General features: G+C 37.1%; 1 protein-coding gene across 11 annotated transcripts in view; it reads left to right on the forward strand.

The window, feature by feature from the left end:
* TCERG1 (transcription elongation regulator 1) overlaps nucleotides 1–17,825 on the forward strand; it is a 52,343-nt gene that overhangs the window by 191 nt on the left and 34,327 nt on the right. For 4 of the 11 annotated variants that reach the window (XR_826158.1, XM_010850460.1, XM_010850461.1 and 1 more), the window contains exons 2-6: nucleotides 5,919–6,144; nucleotides 8,350–8,502; nucleotides 9,477–9,816; nucleotides 10,117–10,236; nucleotides 14,135–14,377. Coding sequence is in view for 10 of the 11 variants with exons in the window: in XM_010850460.1 (XP_010848762.1) it covers nucleotides 5,919–6,144; nucleotides 8,350–8,502; nucleotides 9,477–9,816; nucleotides 10,117–10,236; nucleotides 14,135–14,377 (1,082 nt within the window). In the remaining variant the exon portion in view is untranslated. The remainder of the gene's footprint in view (nucleotides 1–5,918; nucleotides 6,145–8,349; nucleotides 8,503–9,476; nucleotides 9,817–10,116; nucleotides 10,237–14,134; nucleotides 14,378–17,825) is intronic. The other 7 variants (XM_010850465.1, XM_010850467.1, XM_010850468.1 and 4 more) reach the window with 3 other exon arrangements.

The raw sequence follows: 17,825 nt of genomic DNA on the forward strand, positions 1-17,825 counted from the left end.
CCAGAGGCTAAGCCTGCTGCACGGAGAACCGAGGTGGAGGGTGGACTGAGGAGGCGCGGCGGCCAAGAGCCCGGACCGCATGGGGTTGGAGAAGGGGGAAGGGAAGGCGGCTTGAATGAGACCGGGCCGGGTTTCGGCAGCGGCCTCCTGTGGGTTCTCGGGGCGCTCATTTCCGTTTTCGTGGGGCCCAGGCGCCCCTCGCAGCTTGCGGCCCACAGGCTGCGTCCGGGGTTCCCGCTTTGGGGCCCCGCCTCAGACGCAGTCCGCCTCCGCTTGGGCGGCCCTCAGCCTGACTCCCGGCTTGGCGCCGCCGCGGGCCCAGTTTTCCTCCCTGAAGCCCTCCATGCCGCGGGGCAACTCCTCGGCGCCCTGGCTCGGCCTTCTTCACGTCCTCCGCCGCCTTTTGGTGTCCCCGCGTCCGCCTGGTTCCTTTTTGCTCACGTCGCTTGCTTTCCTTTAACTTCACGCGGCCTCCCTTTCTCATCGTTTGATCCCTTATCCCGAGTTTATGAGGAGTAACAATAGCGGCAGTCATTTGTTTCGTGCTTCCGAGAGCCAGAGAGCCTTTTCCTTAGTGTTTTCTCTTGTGATCCTCACACCCACCTTTTGGAGTAGTTGCTCTTCTGGTTTTGCAGGCCCCGGAGCAAGAGCCACCTTCAGTTAAGTGACTTGCCCATCCTTCAGGTGAGGAAACTGACGTAGAGCCAGGTGTCTTTGGTAGAATCTTGGCTTCAGGAAGTGGCTTGAACGCAGGCAGCCAGGCTTGGGAGCCTGCGCTTTTCTATCCTCACTTCTAGTCGTCTGCCCACACTGTCTCCCTAAGGACGGCAGCAATGACCTTTCTCGCCCTGGTTTCTGGGCTGCCTCTGGAATTTTTAATGGTCTTGGAGAGAGAAGTCTTTAATCAGTGGTTTTTAGGGAAAACGAGGTACAGAGCTTTACGTCTGTTTGATACTTTATCTTTTTCTTGGGTGGAAAAAAATGGCATTTCAGATGTTTAGCCCCCATTCTGATTTGCGCCCGTTGTCATTCTTTGAGAATGAGGAAGAGTAGAATAAGTTATGATGACTCTAGCATTGTCTAGAGCTCCAGATAAAATTGTATAAGGAAACTGGGTATTGTTACTAAAGTTTTCAGGGGGGAAAAATCATGTCTTTGAGATGATGAGTTGTCAAAAATTTTTTAGTTTGACAGGAATAAAGTCTTATTTCAGGGATGGATCTCAAATCTTTAAACCCCACGTATATACTTCAATACTAAGTGATCAGAGTGCATTGCCAGGGTCGTTTAGTATTTAGTGATGAAAGGGTTATACCTGATTCTTATCTCAAGAGGTACTTAAGCTAGCCTTGTGGATTGATTTGGAAACATTACTTTGCATTTAAGAGAGTATCTTTCTTCAGTTTTACAGTGAGTAGCCTTTTAGATTTTATTAATAGTAAGTGTAGACGCTGCTGCAAAACTGATTTGAATAGTGCTTTAAATTAGGTGTTCTCTTGCAAATGTTTCATGCCTTAACTTCTGGGGTTGGAAATTCCTTCCACAGCATGTGGTACAGACTTTTATTTTAGCATTTCTCATGGTTTAAGAGGAATTAGTTTTTTGTGGCCTCTGAGTACAGAAATTGGGGCTTAATTTTTTGCATTTGTATTCTGAATATACGTTATGGTGTTGTCACCGTCATAGTGCCCCACGAATCAGGTTTTCAGGTATATATATCGTAAATAAATTGTTATAGGAGATTTAGAGATGGTCCATTTATTGGACTCACATTTATTGTGTGCTATATAAGAGTCACTGACCTAGGTGCTGGCAGTAGTCTTGAACCGGACTAAAATCCTTTGTCCTCTGGGAGCTTCCATGCTAATTAAGATTGATCTAAATTTCAAACTAACCACATCAGATGAGGAAATCAGCCTACAAGTGTGAAGAGACTACACAAAGTCACTGGGTCTGGATTAAAACCTAGGTCTCCTCACTTAGTCTACTTTATAATTTGCTTCCCATATATCAGCATTTAAAAATTTTGCTCCGTTGTGCTAAAGTATTTGCAGTGCTTACCATTGGGAAGATTGCATATCTAGATATAGTACTTCTAGGGAAATAATTTGTTCTTGTAAAAAATTTTTTCTGCATTTCTGTTCATGCATGTACGCTTCTATTTTCGTAAAGATGCAAAGTGGTAGGAATGCGAATAATCCACAATAGGATTTATTTGGAGATCCAAATACCTTTCTATTCCTTTATGAGTAAGGATCATTAAGATAACTTTTAGAGTCATGTTGGTACAGATACTTTACCCAGGGCCTTTATTTACTTATTAATGCTTTATGACTTATGACAAGGTGCTTGTCTGAATTTCCTCAACTGTACACTGGGAATAAGAATACGCTGGTGTTACCACTAACTAACATGAAACAAGTTCTTTTTCTGTGCTATAGTTTCCTTTGTAAAACCGGTGCCAAACTTATCTCATTGAGTTTTTATGATGATTGAAAGACTTAGTACATGTACTAAGTACATGGACTTAGTACATAATGTCCCTATAACTGCTTGGTATAGAAAAAATACCTAGGGTTCACTCTCATTATTAAAACAGTAATTGAACACCTGCCTTCTGGGCTCTGGGAGACATCAATATACTAAAGAGAAAATACTAGTGAGTATAGGTAATATAAAACTAAAAAAATGTGAGGATTTTTTTCATAGCATTTACCTCATAGTTGTAAACTCAGATTGGATAATGAGATAGAAAGGAGGTGGGAGAGACTAAGGTGGGAAAGAACTTTGAACTGTAACTGAAGAATGAGAGAGTCTGTTACATAAAGCTCTGGGGAAAAGCACGCCAGGCAGAGGAAGCAAGTGCAGAGGCTTCAGGGTAATGAAGTAGTTGATCAAAAGGATTAGAGTCTGTAGAGAGATCAGCAAGGGCCAGGTTATATAGAGCCTGCTAATAATGATTATAATAATATTAATACTGCTACTAATATTAATACTGTTTAACAAGGTAATTTTAGTAGTCACTAAATTATGGTTTTTGATTGCTACTATTACTATACTGATGTTGTAGTAACAGCAATAATAATTAATAAAAATGTGCTGAGCACTGTTCCAAGTACTTCATTAGCTTCTTTAACCCTCACTGCAGGTAAGGTTGTTGTGATAAAGTGCATATAAAGAGCTCAGCACATGTGCTATACATATCTGACATAAGAAAATGGCAACTTGAGGCTGTCGATAGAGGAAATTATGTGAATTTTGCTAGCATTTTCACTGCAGACATTTGAAAGCATCTAGCTTTTCAGGTAGAGTACTATGCTAGGTTTTGTGGGAGAATGAAAGTAATGATGGTTAAAATAGTTCACTGTGTCCCAGGTACCATCCTAAATGTTTCACGGGGATTATCTTATTAAACAGAGAGAGAGAGAGAGGTTTCATTTCTGTCCCCACTGCCCCTCACTTACATCTGAGTATATTCAGGTTCAGAAAATAGGTAAGAAGCCTGAAACAGAAGGCAGAGCCCTGGTTTGACTTGCCATGGTTTTAGAGCCTAAAATACTTAACTTCAAGTTAGAGCTAGAAAGTGTGACATTCAAAAGAAAGAAATAATGTATAGCTGAAGGCTGAGATGGAATATCTTTCCTTGGTGAAGATTTTTCCTGTCCCAAAGGTTAAGACATTGCTTCGGTAACAGTGACCCATCAGCGTTTTGGGAGTGCGTGTAATTTGAAAAAGGCTGATTATTGTTTCTGCAGTCACTGCTTTTAACTCATACTTCTACCATTGGAGTGTAGGATGATTTGCAGATTTGGTGAAATATGTTTGGTATAGTAGTTCTGGATGTGTTTACAATCCTTGTGCTCTCCTAGAAGGCAAGTTGGTTCTTTTATTAGGATTTTTTTTAATGTCTGAATTGAACTACGATGTGGAAAATTTAGAGAAAGTTGAAAGGGTAGTCTTAAGCACAGGGTTGAAAAATGTAGGAAAGTTGGAAGAATCTGGTGAGGCGAGAGTGTCAGAAAGATTATTATCAGATGCACATGAGGATATAATTGTTAATCTTCTCCTGAGCACTGGAATGTAAATTTCATGTTTATAATGGAGAGAATTATTGTAGCTAGTAGGTAGACTGTGATAGGTGCTCAGTAAATTCACTATGGCATATTATAGTAAAGATTTTTATAAGATTCTACATACCCTATTTATAAGGTACAGTATCACCTACATATTCATTGGTTCATTCAGCAAATACTACTGAGCCCTGCTATGGGCAGGCATAAATAACTATGTGCTGGGGATATAAAGGTGAACAGGACAGACAATTCTTGCTCTAAAGGGGCTAACATAGACAGCATGGTGTAGTATATAAGAGCCTTTCGCCTGTGTTTGAATTTTGGAGAAGTAAATGGCAACCCACTCCAGTATTCATGCCTGGAAAATCCCATAGACCGAGGAGCCTGGTAGGCTACAGTCCATGGAGTCGCAAAGAGTCAGACACGACTGAGCGACTTCACTTTCACTTCACTTTACCACTGAACCAGCTGTGTGGCCTTGGATAAGTTGTTTTACTTTTGTGTGCCTTAATCTGTAAAGTGAGGTTGATAAAATCTTATTTCAGAGTTAGGTTGATTGTGTGAATGCTAAGTTGCTTCAGTTGTGTCCAACTTTTTGTGACCCTGTGGACTGTAGCAGGTCAGGCTCCTCTGTCCATGGGATTCTCCAGGCAAGGATACTGGAGTGGGTTCCCACATCCTCCATCAGGAGATCTTCCTGACCCAGATCTTTTATGTCTCCTGCATTGGCAAGCTGGTTCTTTACCACTAGCACCACCTGGGAAGCCCAGTAAGCATTTGTAAGAGTGAAAACATTATTAAAAAAAAAAAAAAAGGCACTTAGGAGATAGAGAACACCATCTAATGTGATATTGCTTATCTGCTTGAATGCCATGGAGAAAGTAAAGAAGGTGTTTAGCTAGAGATTGAAGACTGGGGTGGGGTGAAAACAGTACAGAAGTACAGTACAGTACAGAAGGGCATTCCCTTTTATATGAGAATGCTAATTATGTCTTAAGCTGTTAGCCTCCCCTGCTATAAAAACCTTGTATTTAGAAGTAGCTTCAAGGTTCCAAAAAGTTGCAAAAACAAAAATAGTATGCTTAATGTTAATATTTTACCTGTTCTGCTTTGTTGCTTGGTCACGTATGTGCTCTCTGTTACCCTGAACCATTTGTGGTAAAGGGTCACACACACCATGGCCCTTTACCTATAAATACTCCAGTGCTTGTTTTCTGAGAATAGTGATCTTCTCTGGGACAGCACTGTTACCTACTTTGTAAATTTGCACTGATAAAAAGTAATCTTTTGCCTTTATTCCAGTGTTGTCTGTTAATGCATTATGTTCTTTATCGTATTTCTTCTCTCTAGTTTAGTATCCTGTCTAGAGTTGGAATTGTATTGCCATGTCTCTTTGGCTTCCTTTAATCTAGAACATTTCCACAACTTTCCTTTTTTCTTCTTTTTGTAACAGCATTTCTGAAGAATATACTCCCTGCTCCCCCCTTTGTAATAGAACATTATTTTGTGTTTGTCTAATAACTCATTATGTTGAGGTTAAACATTCTTGCTTGGAATAGGTGGTATTGTGTCCCTCTCAGTTGTGTTAGGTCAGTTTCTCTATTGCATAGTGTTTTGTTTATCCTTATTTCTATTGTAAGAAACATGTGGAAAGATATATTAGGACCATGCAAATAACCCCCTCATTTCCTCCTAGATTTGGTGTCCATTGATACAGTGATACAAAATGATGATTTCCAACTCTGCTTGCTCTTAAGGGCTTTAAAAATTGATGTAATCAGAGTTTAGTAGCTATATTTTTCTTACTTTGAGAAAGAAAATTTTATTCATTGGTTTCCCATACAGGATGGCTCAACAGCAGGCCTTGAGGTTCCGAGGCCCAGCTCCCCCACCAAACGCAGTGATGCGAGGCCCACCACCTCTGATGCGACCTCCTCCACCTTTTGGTATGATGCGAGGCCCTCCTCCACCACCTCGGCCCCCATTTGGACGTCCCCCTTTTGATCCTAATATGCCACCAATGCCTCCTCCGGGAGGGATTCCTCCACCTATGGGCCCTCCACACCTTCAGGTAAAGAATGTAGAGATAGCTATTTCTTTGTTGGTGTTAGTGTCAATAGTATGTATGAGTTTTGTATGTATGAATAAAACTTGTATTCTTGGGTTTATAGGAGAATGAGAACTAAAGAGAACATCTTTATACTAATGTGTTGCTTCAAAAGCACTGATAATGATAATTAGTATGGAAATTCAGAATGGAAATTTATATGGTGATGAAAAAATATGTATATTAGGATTGAATAAGGTAGTTCTAACTTGCTTTCATCTCTGACAGTTGTCTTTAATAATCTTCTTGATGGGAAATGATATTTGAAAGCTTATGTGTAAAGAGAGGGAAGTTTGTTTTCAATGATATACATTACTAATGAGTTTATATATATTTATATATTCCTGAAGAATTCTTTCCATGAATGATCCCTAGTATAGAATCTAGAATGTGACAATCAGCACATTTTGTAAGCACAGTATTTGAATTTTTTTCCTTTCCTAGGAAAAAATATGAATGTCTCACAGTTTTAGAAATAGAATTTTTGTGAAATTTCCTTAAATGAAAATTTTCCTAGTGTTTTAGCCTGAAGCATATATCCTTTAGTGAAGTTATGAAGGTATCAACTCTCAAATACCTACTTTTGAGATTATATTCTTTTTGACTGTTTCTGAGTTTTCCGTTTATTTAACCTATACAGTTCCGAAACCAAATACAGTAGTATCATATGCCTTCTGTTAGCTTAGATAATCAAGAATGAATTTACTAAAAATAGAGATAATGAGGTACTATTTAAGTGATGTTAGCTCTGATAGAATTGTGTGTATGGCAGAAACACCAGATTTTAGTACTTTGCTTAGTGATTTTGTTGCCCTCCTAGAATAAGCCTGTCCCTCCTTTCCCCCTAGCCCTCTTAAACAGTTAAATGGTTTTATATTTTCTTTAGAATTAGAATATGAAGTAACTTTTTGACTTGTTGACTGTGGTATAACTTGTTACGTGTGAATTTACTCTATTTTGTGCCTTTAATAGTTAAACCTCTTTGTGGAATATTATAAAATGTAATGGGTTAATGTAACCCTCTAATGGAAATATATCAGGTGTTGTAATGGGATGCTTCCTAATGTGATGCTTTTTTTGGTCTTGATGGACCATTGTGTGATTTTACTTTAAATCCAAATGATTTTCAGATACTGTGTAGCATATATTTGGAATGAATATTTTATAGAACATGGGCCTGTGTGCTGATTGATGCTTGAAAGACAGTCATTTGAATCTAGAAACACGAGTATGGAAAAGAAAACTTTTTTAGGAAAAAAAGTAACTTTCACATTATTGGCATAGTGTCAATTCCATTATCCAGATTAAGATGCTTTGGATAATTAAGTTCTAATGTTACTTGTAGATTATAGAGGAAATCTTTTAATCCCTGTTCAAAATCTGTTTTCAGAATTGCAGACCTTTTTTCTACTTTAGTGAGTAAGATATAGCAGTTACAGTTAAATTCTTTGGTTCAGGATCTTGGGTTGAGTCAGCAATCATTGAAGGAATTATGAGGGATAGTGTTGAATCAGTAATGGTTTCGGGAGATTTATTTTTTTAATTGTAATATATACCATTTAGATTCTTTTCACAAAAGTAAAGTGAATAATTATTTTACTGTATCTTTTAAACTTACTAATGTTAGCATCTTTGGTGAGCTACATTATTATTATTTGAAAACTAGGAAATAAATGTTTTCCTAGCTAATAATTTTTTCCATATAGGAAAAGAGAATAAAAGGTTAGGTATATCTGATTTTTCTTTTTAAGTTATTACTTGTTATTTGTAAAATAACATTTCTCTTATAGTTTGTTGGTTCCTGTTGTAGGTGAGCTGTCAAGGCATTGGGTGGCTGGTGTTAAGAGAATCAGTTTTTTTCTTCTGAAAGTAATCTAGTGCCCAATATATGAAATAGCAGTTAAGGTATAAATAATAAAGCAAAACTCACCTATAATTCTACAACCCAGAGATGACTGTTATTAGTATCTTGACATACTTTCTTCTAGTCTGTTTAGTAATCATTTTTATTACAGAAAAACTTTGCTTACACAACAACCTAGGTAAATGTATTTGAATTGACTATAAAGCTAATTTCTCTTACAGTGCCTTACCTTTTGGGTAGAATTTAGTAATAATTTGAAGGAAAAAAGACAAACACAAGTGACATTACTTCTTGTGAATTAACAGAGACCACCTTTCATGCCTCCACCCATGGGAACCATGCCTCCTCCTCCTGGTATGATGTTTCCACCAGGAATGCCTCCCGTGACTGCTCCTGGTACTCCAGCACTGCCTCCTACTGAGGAGATATGGGTTGAAAATAAAACTCCAGATGGGAAGGTAAATTATGAAATGTATTTAGGTTGTTATCTTCTTGGTGACAGAAGAGTAAAACCTGGGAATTTGGCAGATTGAAATCAGTGACTATATCCTTGCCAATTAAGAATGAAACTCAAGTAAGCCAGGGTAGGGCAGGACTCTAGGAAAGGTTCACTTGGTTGGACTTCTGCACAGACGTAAGGTGGCCTGGAGCACTATCATAGGTTTGCCTGTGATTCTGAAACCTGTGTTTTTAAATACACACCTTAGGTCCCCTGACAGCTCTCAGGTTTAGTGTTTACTGGGAGAACTCACAGGACTCAGCAGGTAGTTGTATTTGCAGCTATGACTAATTATAGAAAAAGGATACAAAGCAAAACCAGCAAAGAAAAAAAAGGTGCATGGGGCGGAGTCTGGAGGAAACCAAGCACAAGCTTTCAGGAGTCCTTTCAGTTGGAGTCTCATAAGAGTGTGTTTAATTCCTGTGCCATGGAATTGTGAAAACACTGGTAAAGTGTTGTCTGCCAGGGACGCTATCCTGAGCTGAGGAATCAAGGTTTTCATTGGGGACTGGTCCCATATCTGGTACCATCTGCCTTACACTTACCAAATTCCAGACTTTAGAAGGAAGGCAGGTATAGAGCATAAATTGCATTGTTTGCGTAAGTAGTTGAGCCATTCCTATCAGTTAGGGAATGGTGGACAATGGCTTTCTAAGGATAGCGGTCTTAGATCTGCTGTGTTAACTATGCACAAAACATAGCCTTGGTTCTCCTTTTTTGATGTGTTAAAAATACAGTATGCTCTTTATAGAAAATTGAGGGAAAAGGAAAAAGTGAAAAATTACCAATAATCTCATATGAACAGCTGATTCTGATGTACTTTCTCTTTTCTAGGTTTTTAAAAAAATACTATTTAAAACAAAATATCATTGTATTATTTATAAATGATAGTTGACAGGTTCTTTGAAACTGATGATTTTGCTTCTTCTGCAGGTTTATTATTATAATGCTCGGACACGTGAATCTGCATGGACCAAGCCAGATGGAGTTAAGGTTATTCAGCAGTCAGAACTGACACCTATGCTTGCAGCCCAGGCGCAGGTTCAGGCCCAGGCCCAGGCCCAAGCACAAGCTCAAGCACAGGCGCAGGCCCAGGCCCAGGCCCAGGCCCAGGTGCAGGCGCAAGTGCAAGTGCAAGCACAGGCAGTCGGTGCTTCCACCCCTACGACCAGTAGCCCAGCGCCTGCAGTATCTACTTCAGCATCATCGTCAACCCCATCCTCTACCACTTCCACCACCACAACTGCCTCTTCAGTTTCGCAGACAGTATCAAGTGAGTATTGGTCAGCATGTGTTTTCATTTAGGGACTAGAGAAATGGACAAGTAGGAATGCATTCCCATATGGTCCTAGTTTAAGTATTATCCTTGATATTATTTAAAATACATTTTTGACATTAAGACTTTTGGCTAAAAAGAACAGAAATTTATATTAGTAGAAAAAATTATTTGTTCAATTGAAATTCATGAAGCTAAACTGGAAAAGTGCAGAGTTAGCTGTTCAACTTGGCCAACAGTAATGTTGGGTGCTGTGGATTTGCAAAATAAGTGTGAGTCTTGGCCCCTATCTTGCAGAGTTTCCAGTTTTTCTAATTGAGGAGGCAAGAAAAATGCATGTGAAACAATTAGAAAATAGTGTGCAGAGTTATACAGCGAAGCTAGAAGATATAAGAATTCAAGAAAACGGAGAGACAAGTGAGTGGACTACATGGGTATTGAGATGGATCATAAAGGGTGTGTAATAGGATTTGAATAGGTTCAAAATTTCAGAGAGGTGTTTCAGATGGGGGAAACATAGGTCAGGAAATGACGGTAAATATAGTTTGTAAGATTGTTAGGTGGGAGGCTTTTTATTAGGTAATATATTGAATAAGAAACCAGGTTATGGAGAGTTTTAAGTACCAGGCAGATAAGTGAGGCAGGTAGGCGCTAGGTGATTTGTATAAATTTAGTATTCTGTAAGATTTTTTTCTTGTGCTCATTTTCTGGTTAATGTTGAAATTGGGGAAACTTAGGAAAACTTGCAGTAATCTTGTTTAAAGGTAGCTAGGTCTCGGAATGATGTGCAGGCAGATGTAATGAGGACTTGAGTTAGAAGCAGTCCAAAAGGTAAGAGAACTTTCAGGTATGAAATCACAGAAGCCCAAAGGTACGTCTTTTCTCTAAAGATTAGCAGTGATGAATAGACTTCAGGGGTGAGGAGAGAAGAATGTTAATTTGCTTAAAAGACTGTCATTAATATTTATGATACTATTTCTGGGTTTATTTTTTTTAAATATATAAATACTGTACTTATTCTGCAGGTTCAGATTGAGCACCCAAATATTTAAATAATTTTATTGATTTGATTATTTAATATGATATGAAGATACATAGTTATCCTTATAAGGGAATTACAGTCCTAAGAGTCTTTTCCTACCTGGATAATAGGTGAGAATAAGGGGGAAAAAAGAAACTCTTCTCCCTCCCCCAGTAGCTTTGGGGACTAGGGAATTATTAGTGTATATTACCTTATAAGAAAGAGAAATCTAGTCATTTTAAAAATTCAAATTTGATTTTATTTACACAAGTAGTAACTGAAGTAGTAAGGTACCTGTGTAAGGGAGACAGTTTTTTTAAAGGCCCTATCTGATATTTTTCAGATAGCTTGGGAGAAAATATACTTAATAGAAAGATGTAAATAATGCTTTATTAGTCTGATTTCTTCTGTAGCTATGTTGACTTCTGAAAATTTAGAAGTTTAGCAGTGATACTAGCTAGTTGGTTGAGGATCTTTGCCTTTTTATAGGCAAATGTTTCTTAAACCTGTGCGGCAAGGCAAAAAGCTGCCAGTTTTTATGGGGTACTTTTGGTCGAAATAGGAGACGGAGATCGTTAAAAGCATTGTGGTTCTGTGGGGGAGGCTCTGTGTTGATTCTGTTGTTTTCCCTGTCTTCTTCGGAAAGAGAATCTGTAGTATTTGTTAAGGAAAGTGGATAGCCAAAAACTTTGAACCGTTCTCTATATATTCCATTTCTGTATTGGAATGGTCTATCAGTAGGCCCATAGGTGTCTTGTGGTTATTAACCATTCTATTCAGAATTCCTGTTTTTTTTTTTTTTTTTTTTTCATTTTTTTTGCATACTCTTCAGTGATAGAAAGGAAGGTCTTTATTCTAAGAACAAAACAGTGAAATCTTGTTCTTTTTACTGCCTTTAAACATCAGTTTTGATGTTGTCTTTCAGTATTCCTGACATCTATTTTTATTTCGCTTGATTCAGTCATGAAGTGTTACCATACTATAATTCTTAGTATAATTCTTACTATAATTCTTAGAATTCTTTTTCCATCTCTTAGAGGCAGTCACTTGTCTTTAGTTAAGGTCCGAGGCTGGATTAGTAGTATATTTTGAGTTCTAGTGTTACACTAGTCATTTTAGCAAATGAAGCTAATAGAAATTTACTTATTATAAAGTCCTAGCTACCATTCTCCCAGCTCCTCATTTAATTTTAATTCTTTTATTTCCTTTGTCCCTTTTCTGTCATGACTCCCGGCCCCTAATCAAATTCAGAAAATCCTGTTTCAGCAAGAGGATGAGTGAATACTTTCTGCCATCTCCATTGGTGTACCTTTCCCCTTGAAATTTGATCCCTTTCTAACTCATTTTCCTGATTCCAGTACTTTATATCATAATTTTAACAAATATTACTAAGTACTATTACCATAATACTTTGAAAAAATGTAATTCTATTAACTGCAGTGTAAATCTGGGTAAATGGAACTGAAAATTAAGGAGTTTATATTTTAACCCCAGTTGAGCCTAAACTCGTTTTATCTTGTGCAAATTTGTGAAAAATGCTGATGAAATCCTACTTCTCAGGGAAGTTGGGAAATAACTAGATATATTTTCAGCCATTGCAGTAGATTACAAATGATAAGTGGTATATGTATGGGACTGGGCAAATGTTGCATGTAATTTGTATTTTTCACACTGTTATAAAATTATATTAATATGATACTGTACCCTAAGGCTAGGTCTATGCTAGACCACCAATTCATTCCTGGGCCCCTGAAGATACTTGTTTGGCCCTGCTGTCTATTTAGCCAAGGTGAGTCCCTCATTAACAAGTATGAAATTGCACACATCTTCCCAGCCTAAGTGAGTTTTTCATTGTTAGGAGCTGAAGGAAAGATAGTGACACATTTTTCAGTTGAATTATTGGGTGGTTTGCATTAGACAGTGTGCTTTCCCTTAGAATAAAATTGGCATAAAGGTTGGGAAAGCACTGTTTTATTTATAAATTTGATGAATTCATTCTTAGTCCAATATAGGTAAAGTTTGACATTTTTCCTTCTGTCAAGATAAAGATGACGTATTTGTTACCAATGAATTATAAAAACAAATTTTGTTTTGGAACTAGATGGTTTAGTTCTGTGCAATATTATATTTGAGAACTGAAACTTTAAAGGAGAGAAATATGAATTTTGTATATTTCGAGAGTCACAATTTGATTTTATGTGCGATTACCAGGGGTGAAATGTTTTTATTTTTCATATCTAAAAAAGAATGTATTAGCAGAACCAGATTATCCTGAATTTCACATTCTCCTGGTCTCACATTGGAAACCTGAGTGGGGTTTTTTCCCTCTTTTTTTAACCTTTTTATTTTGAAATAATTACAAAGAAACCCGTTTTTTTTTACTCCATTTGTTCATATCCAGTCAGTCATTAGTTATTGCATATCTTTTTCCCTCTGTTCTTCCTTTCTTGGACAACTTCAGATGTGTTGAAATTGATTTTCACATCTCTGTTTTTCCTTTTCTTCCTATGCATCTGCCAGGTTAATTCATCAAATGAACAGTGATTATTACTCTTTCATTCAGAAACCTTCATTCTGCCTCCACTCATCCCTTTTACATTCATGAAGTCACATAAATAACACGTGAATGCATTCTTATTAAAAAAGAAAAATCAAACTCTGAAGCATGTGTAGTAAAAATAAAAGGGTATATACAGATACAGTTTGGTGTTCATTCTTTTAGATTATGTCTCTGCATTTACATGAGTTCTTCCCTTTCCCTACCCAGTCGAGTGCAAACTCATAAGTTGTGTGTTCAAGGCCTCCCAATTTATGCTTCTTGCCTACCTTTCCAGCTGTAATTTACTGGTTCTGTTGATATGCCTAGTGTTTGACTAGTTAACTGCTTGCCTTCTGTTTTCTAAACAAGTCCTTTTTGTCCCCTACTCTTTGCTTTTACTCAGTTTTCTCACCACTTGCTTATTTTCTCTTTTCACTTTGTCATTTTCCTTGTTAAAATCATAATCTTTCAAGGCCTATCATCACAGTATGAAATTTTCTGTACCGTCTCACAGTAGAAGTGGTCTTTGGGTCTTGATTCACACTCCTGTACATTTATCCCATCTCACTTTGTATTTTAGTTATTATTTGTGTTTCATTTAACTATTTTCAAGCTTCTTGAAGACAGAGACCTTGTTATAAATACCTTTCAGTGCATGGAATGGGCCCTTAAATACTGAATGAGTGAATGATGAATGAGTATAGTAAAATCGTTTATGAACGAGTGATACATATTTTTGTTTTATTTCTTATCAGCACCCACAACACAAGATCAGACCCCAAGTTCTGCTGTTTCAGTTGCCACGCCTACAGTTAGTGTTTCAACTCCTGCTCCTACAGCCACACCTGTGCAAACCGTTCCTCAGCCGCACCCCCAGACGTTACCTCCTGCTGTTCCGCATTCAGTGCCTCAGCCAGCAGCAGCAATCCCTGCTTTTCCACCAGTCATGGTACCTCCGTTTCGTGTTCCCCTTCCTGGCATGCCAATTCCACTTCCAGGTAACCAACAGATGATAACAGTTTCTCCAGTTATGTTTTCATATTGTCAGTTAGTTTGTTCTCATGTGTCTGTTACATTTGAAATTTGCCTTGAATCTCACTTGTTTGAAACATTTTTGAAAGATTCATGGCTAACTGCAATATTTTCTCTTCAGTTTTGGTAAATGTCCTTTTTTGTTATTGTTGTTTACATGTCTTAAAATTAGAGCCACATTTAAAGCTACACTCGTTTTGGATAATGGCCTCAATGAATTAAAAGTGATCATCTTTTTGTGTAAATGTGTTCTAAATGCCATATTTTAAGGGATTGACTGTATGAAGTTAAGAAATCATGTGATAAGAGTTACCACAAGTGATTTATATATCATCCATTGGTCCAAGCACTTTACGTGTAATAAGTCATGTAATTTTCACCACCATCTTAGGAGGTAGATACACAGACAGGTTAAGGTTACTTGCCCATGGTCACATAGCTGCTGATAAGGTGTTGGGGTTTGAGTCTGGGCACTTCAGATCCAAATACTATGCTCATAATAATGATGTTATACTGAGAAAAAACTGTGAGTCATGTAATTTAAAAAATTCATGTGAAACAAAACGCGTGCTTCCCCTGTAACAATTGTGAAGTATAACATATACCACTTAAATGTTTACATAATTGCAGTGAATTCATGTGTTTTATTTTCTTAGGGGAAATCATTTCAACTAGAAAAGGAATTAAAAGATTTGGAGTAAAGTTTTTCCCCATAGGAATTAAACAATGATAGTGTTCAGCATCCTAAATATGAGAGTGTTTGCTGTTGTCAGACACATTTACTCCTTAATCCATCGTCTGTTCTCCTAGATTTATAGTTGAAAATATTGATCCCTTAAAGAGGTCAGGGCTTCCCTGGTGGCTCAGACAGTAAAGAATCTGCCTGCAGTTCAGGAAACCCAGTTTGGATCTCTGGGTTGGGAAGGTCCCCTGGAGGAGGAAATGGCAACCCATTTCAAGATTCTTGCCTGGGAAATCCCATGGACAGAGGAGCCTGGTGGGCTATAGTCCATAGTTGGACATGACTGAGCGACTGACACTTTAACTAAAGAGGTCAAGTTTACAAGGCTAGTTTGTAGCAAAGATGAATAGAACCTAGGCCTCCTGTCTCCTAATTTCAGGTTCTTTCCACCTGACTACTACTTTATTGCATTACTTTTTATGTAAAATAGGGTTGTGATACAGCTGTTAAGAGTTGTATACACATGAATTATCACTGTTGCTCTAATTGTCTATTTCCTTGTATTTGAAAAGAACACCTTCAGCTATTATACCTGAGCAAGAAGCCAAAAATTTAAGAATTAGTGGGTTTTTTAGAAAATCTTTTTCATGTTCTTGTAGTGTTAGATAATGCATAGTATATGATATTTAAGAAACTGAAATCATTTGAAAGTAAGAAGAAAATAAAAAAATTTTCTCAAATACTAGGTATTACCCTTTTTCAAAATTAAAGATAAACAGCTAGATACTTTCCTCTTTGGAGTACTCTTTGTAGAAAATGAAGTGATAAATGGATAAAAGCATGCCATAACCTTTTGCAATCTTGGTCTGCTTTAGGGCCAGGACAGTGTTAAGACCAGATCCTGAATTCTGAGTCATCTTAAGGATCTGGGGTTGTTAATTCTGTAGAGAGAAGATTGAGAGGTAGCATAATAACATATGAAACATTGGAAAGGCTGTTAGCTAAAAGAGTTTAGTTTTGCTGTGGAGGTTCTTAATAGTACCAGTGAGTAGCAAAGAGTAGCTACTCTTTGCTAATATCAAAGAGTAGCCAAAATTATTTTTATAGGAAGTGGAATTTTGTCACAATAAAATCCCTTCAGTTACAGCTGTCTTTGAATATCTTGGTCTTCTCTGGCCCTCACCCACCATTGAATTTTAGAACAGTTGGTAAACATTTGAGTTACCAGGTGAGGTAGCACCTATGAAGTTTGGCAGCAAAAAACATTTAATAAATGGCAGCCATTAATGACATTTTGTAGGTCAGTTGGAAGACAACCTGAATTAGATAATCTACAAAACTTTGTGCATGATACCAAAGATTCTTTGGAGAGGGAACTAATTTTTTATAGAAAGTAATATTAATATTTTTGAAGTAATATTTGTTGAATATTTGTAGTAAGGTAAATGGGGGATTTGGATGTAATTTATCTTGGAGCCTTAAATGCTGTTTGAAACAGCAATGTATGGCTCTGAGGATGATTAAAGAGGGGATGCTCAAACAAAATGAAGGAAAGGAGTGGAAGAGTTAGGTGTAAAATAAAACCTTCAGAGGTGGGCTTTGGGATAGTGAATTGGATTAGGATTATAGGATTTCTACTGTAAAATCTTATTTGCAATTTTAAGAAGCTTATAGTCAGTGACATCAGGATTATCCAGAATACTAAATGGAATTTTCTAATTTCCTGGTAGAACATAATTTGAGGATGGATGGAGTTGTAGGAAAATTGAACCAATGCTCCTTTTAAAAAGAAGACTAAAAATTTAGCCCTTTGGTTATTTTGTGAGTCTTCATGGTGTGCATATAGTCAGCCTCAGAAAACCTCAATTTGGTCTTTTTAACATGAGAAGAAACAGACATGTTCAATATTGATAGTCAAATACAAGAGTTCTCTGTTGGCTCAGTTGATATTAGACAATGGCAGTTAGGCCTAAATATCAGTAGGTAGGATTTTCTTCTGTTTTAGTTGTATAGTTGAAATTATGTATTGGGGAATGTCTTTAGGAACAATCTTTGAGAATAAAGTTCATATATTCTAAGAATTGAATTTCTAGTGCTGGCTTACTAGGCTCAGTGGTCCTGCAGATGGCAGTATTTATACTAATTTAAACCTAATACATGTTGTAACTTCCTTAACCAAATGAATTTTTCCATTGCTTTCTTTAAACATGGAAAATAAAACTGTACATATAGCTACTCAGCATGCTTTTATGGTCCAGTGCATTTGTTTTAGTTTCAGTGTTAATAGAAGGTTTAGCTTTGTTTTTATTTAAAATGTAATTAAGAAGTTAAGGCAGTTTGCAAAAATTGGCAGTATTTTTGTGTGTGTGTGAGTGAACATAGGCACATTATTTATAAACCCAGGAGTTTAGCTTAAATTTTTTTCTCTGAATCATGAAGAATTTCTTTTCATGTACTTTGTGGGGAAAATAGTTTATTCTTTTTAATTTTTGTCAGTACTAAAATAGGTTTAGTATTTTTTTAGCCAAAACAAATAGAAAATAAAATTTAATTTCCAAACCCTTTGCCTTTTCCTTAAAAAATTTTTAAAAATTCACTCTCTAATTTCAAATTTCCTCAATTAAAAAATCTTACGTTTCCAGCTTTTCCTTTCATTCCCTTTTTATCATTATTGTAATGCATCGTGATGAGGCTTCATTCTTCTTCTAATGTACGTAATTTCCATTCCTTTA

The sequence above is a fragment of the Bison bison genome, unplaced genomic scaffold (genome assembly GCF_000754665.1).
Source record: "Bison bison bison isolate TAMUID 2011002044 unplaced genomic scaffold, Bison_UMD1.0 scf7180017864291, whole genome shotgun sequence".
Lineage (NCBI taxonomy): Eukaryota > Metazoa > Chordata > Mammalia > Artiodactyla > Bovidae > Bison > Bison bison.